The sequence below is a fragment of the Aplysia californica genome, unplaced genomic scaffold (assembly GCF_000002075.1).
Source record: "Aplysia californica isolate F4 #8 unplaced genomic scaffold, AplCal3.0 scaffold00647, whole genome shotgun sequence".
NCBI lineage: Eukaryota > Metazoa > Mollusca > Gastropoda > Aplysiida > Aplysiidae > Aplysia > Aplysia californica.
Genome location: NW_004797917.1, coordinates 251247 through 252838, shown reverse-complemented (window position 1 = coordinate 252838; position 1592 = coordinate 251247). Strand labels below are relative to the sequence as shown.

At 43.4% G+C, this 1592-nt stretch overlaps 1 protein-coding gene across 1 annotated transcript in view; it reads left to right on the top strand.

The window, feature by feature from the left end:
- Positions 1–1592, top strand: part of LOC118478529 — a 14751-nt gene that overhangs the window by 7607 nt on the left and 5552 nt on the right. Inside the window, exon 2 of the mRNA XM_035972322.1 lies at positions 1429–1484. Coding sequence (XP_035828215.1) covers positions 1429–1484 — 56 coding nt within the window. The remainder of the gene's footprint in view (positions 1–1428; positions 1485–1592) is intronic.

Here is a 1592-nt window from a genome sequence, read left to right as displayed (position 1 = left end):
CAACAACAGCAGCAGCAGCAGGAAGACGCTATATTTTCTTTGTATTCTAGATGTCTGGTTAGATTTGATCATTCTTTCTCTCTATTTCTCTGTCAGGCTAACGCTACTTCTGTATCAGTTTCGTTTCCAATAGCTCTTTCAGAAATACAGTGGGTGGTTGGGCAGTTGAAGCAGGGTGCCACTAGTAGTTCATACATCTTTTCTTTGTATATTACTCTCTTGTAACACTTCTAATTTTCTGCATTTAAATAATCTATCTGTGTTGCAAGAGCCACAAAACAATCACTTATAGTTTGTGTTGAAAAAACAAAGCAAAACGCCCTTTCCCTTTGGCCAATAGCTCAGTTTATCCCAGGCTGGACTGTGGTGCCTTGTGGCCTAGGTTTGAGTCCCCAGCAGTGCATTCTTGAATTTAGGTTGTTTGAGAAATGTTCAAAATTGTGTCCTAATAGTGTTGTTGTGCTTGTGCCGTTGAAAAGAATTTTTTATGAGGGGCGAGAGGGTACTCTGGTGTGGTATGCTCCTTCTTTCCTTTCCTTATCTTTCCTCCTTCTTTTATTTTGCTACCCTCAAATATCAGCCCTAATTAATCTTCGACAGTAATGTGACATATTTGTGTTGCAAGTACCGTAACACTCTAACTAATCATACAAATGAACTGCCTTCACAGTGTAATATACCGCCCACACAATGAGTCGTATTACAGTCTTAAACTCAGACCTATTTTCTTTTCACTATTGAGCGCACCATTTGACTCAATTTGAAGCTAAACAAACTGCAAGGGGGGAGAGTGCCGCGTGCTTTCGACTATAGTGAGACTAGATCTAGAGTTTTCTCCTTTGTTTGGGCCTAATGGTGCAGGCAGCCCATGGTGCTCACACCTTCTAGCAGGGACGTTTTAGCAGAGAGTAAAGAACGGTGGCCATGACAGATCGCGGTCTTGGAGTATAAAACCTAGATCTGACCTCAGTCCTGGGCGCTGGAAGAAAAGAAGGGATGTAATCATGTTTTAAAAAATATTTGACAATGATTTCCCTTCTGTTCCTCGTTTTTATGGTTAACCAACTGCGCTCGTGCTAAACCAAAGCAAGCACTTCAGCTAAGCTGAGCTTTGTTGTGTCTTTCGCAGTCTGTCTGTCGGTATGTCTCTGTGTCAGTCTTTCTCTCTGTAAATCTGTCAGTCTTTCTCTCAGTCAGTTTGTCTGTCTGTCTGTCAGTCGGTCTCTGTCAGTCCATTCCATCTCTCTGTGCGTGTCTGTGACATGGTGATTTTGCGCTGCTCACAGAAGATGCGAGTTCCATTCCGGCTTGGGCAAGTGCCATAAAACTCTTACTTAAACTTACAAAAAACCACTGTGATGCCCACGGTGATCCCAGATCTCCGTGCTACTATGTTAAGTCAGTTCCAAATTTTGTTTTCCCCAACAGTTTGTGGGGGCTCTCGTGGTCCAGAGGCTGCTACGTGTTCGCCTCCTATTCAATAGGTCACGGGTTCCAAGCCTGACAGCGACAGAAAATGTTCCCCTTTCATCTCATTTCCAGCTCTCTAACCATGTTTTGTCGTCTGCTTTCGTCTCCACTTTCTGCCCCCT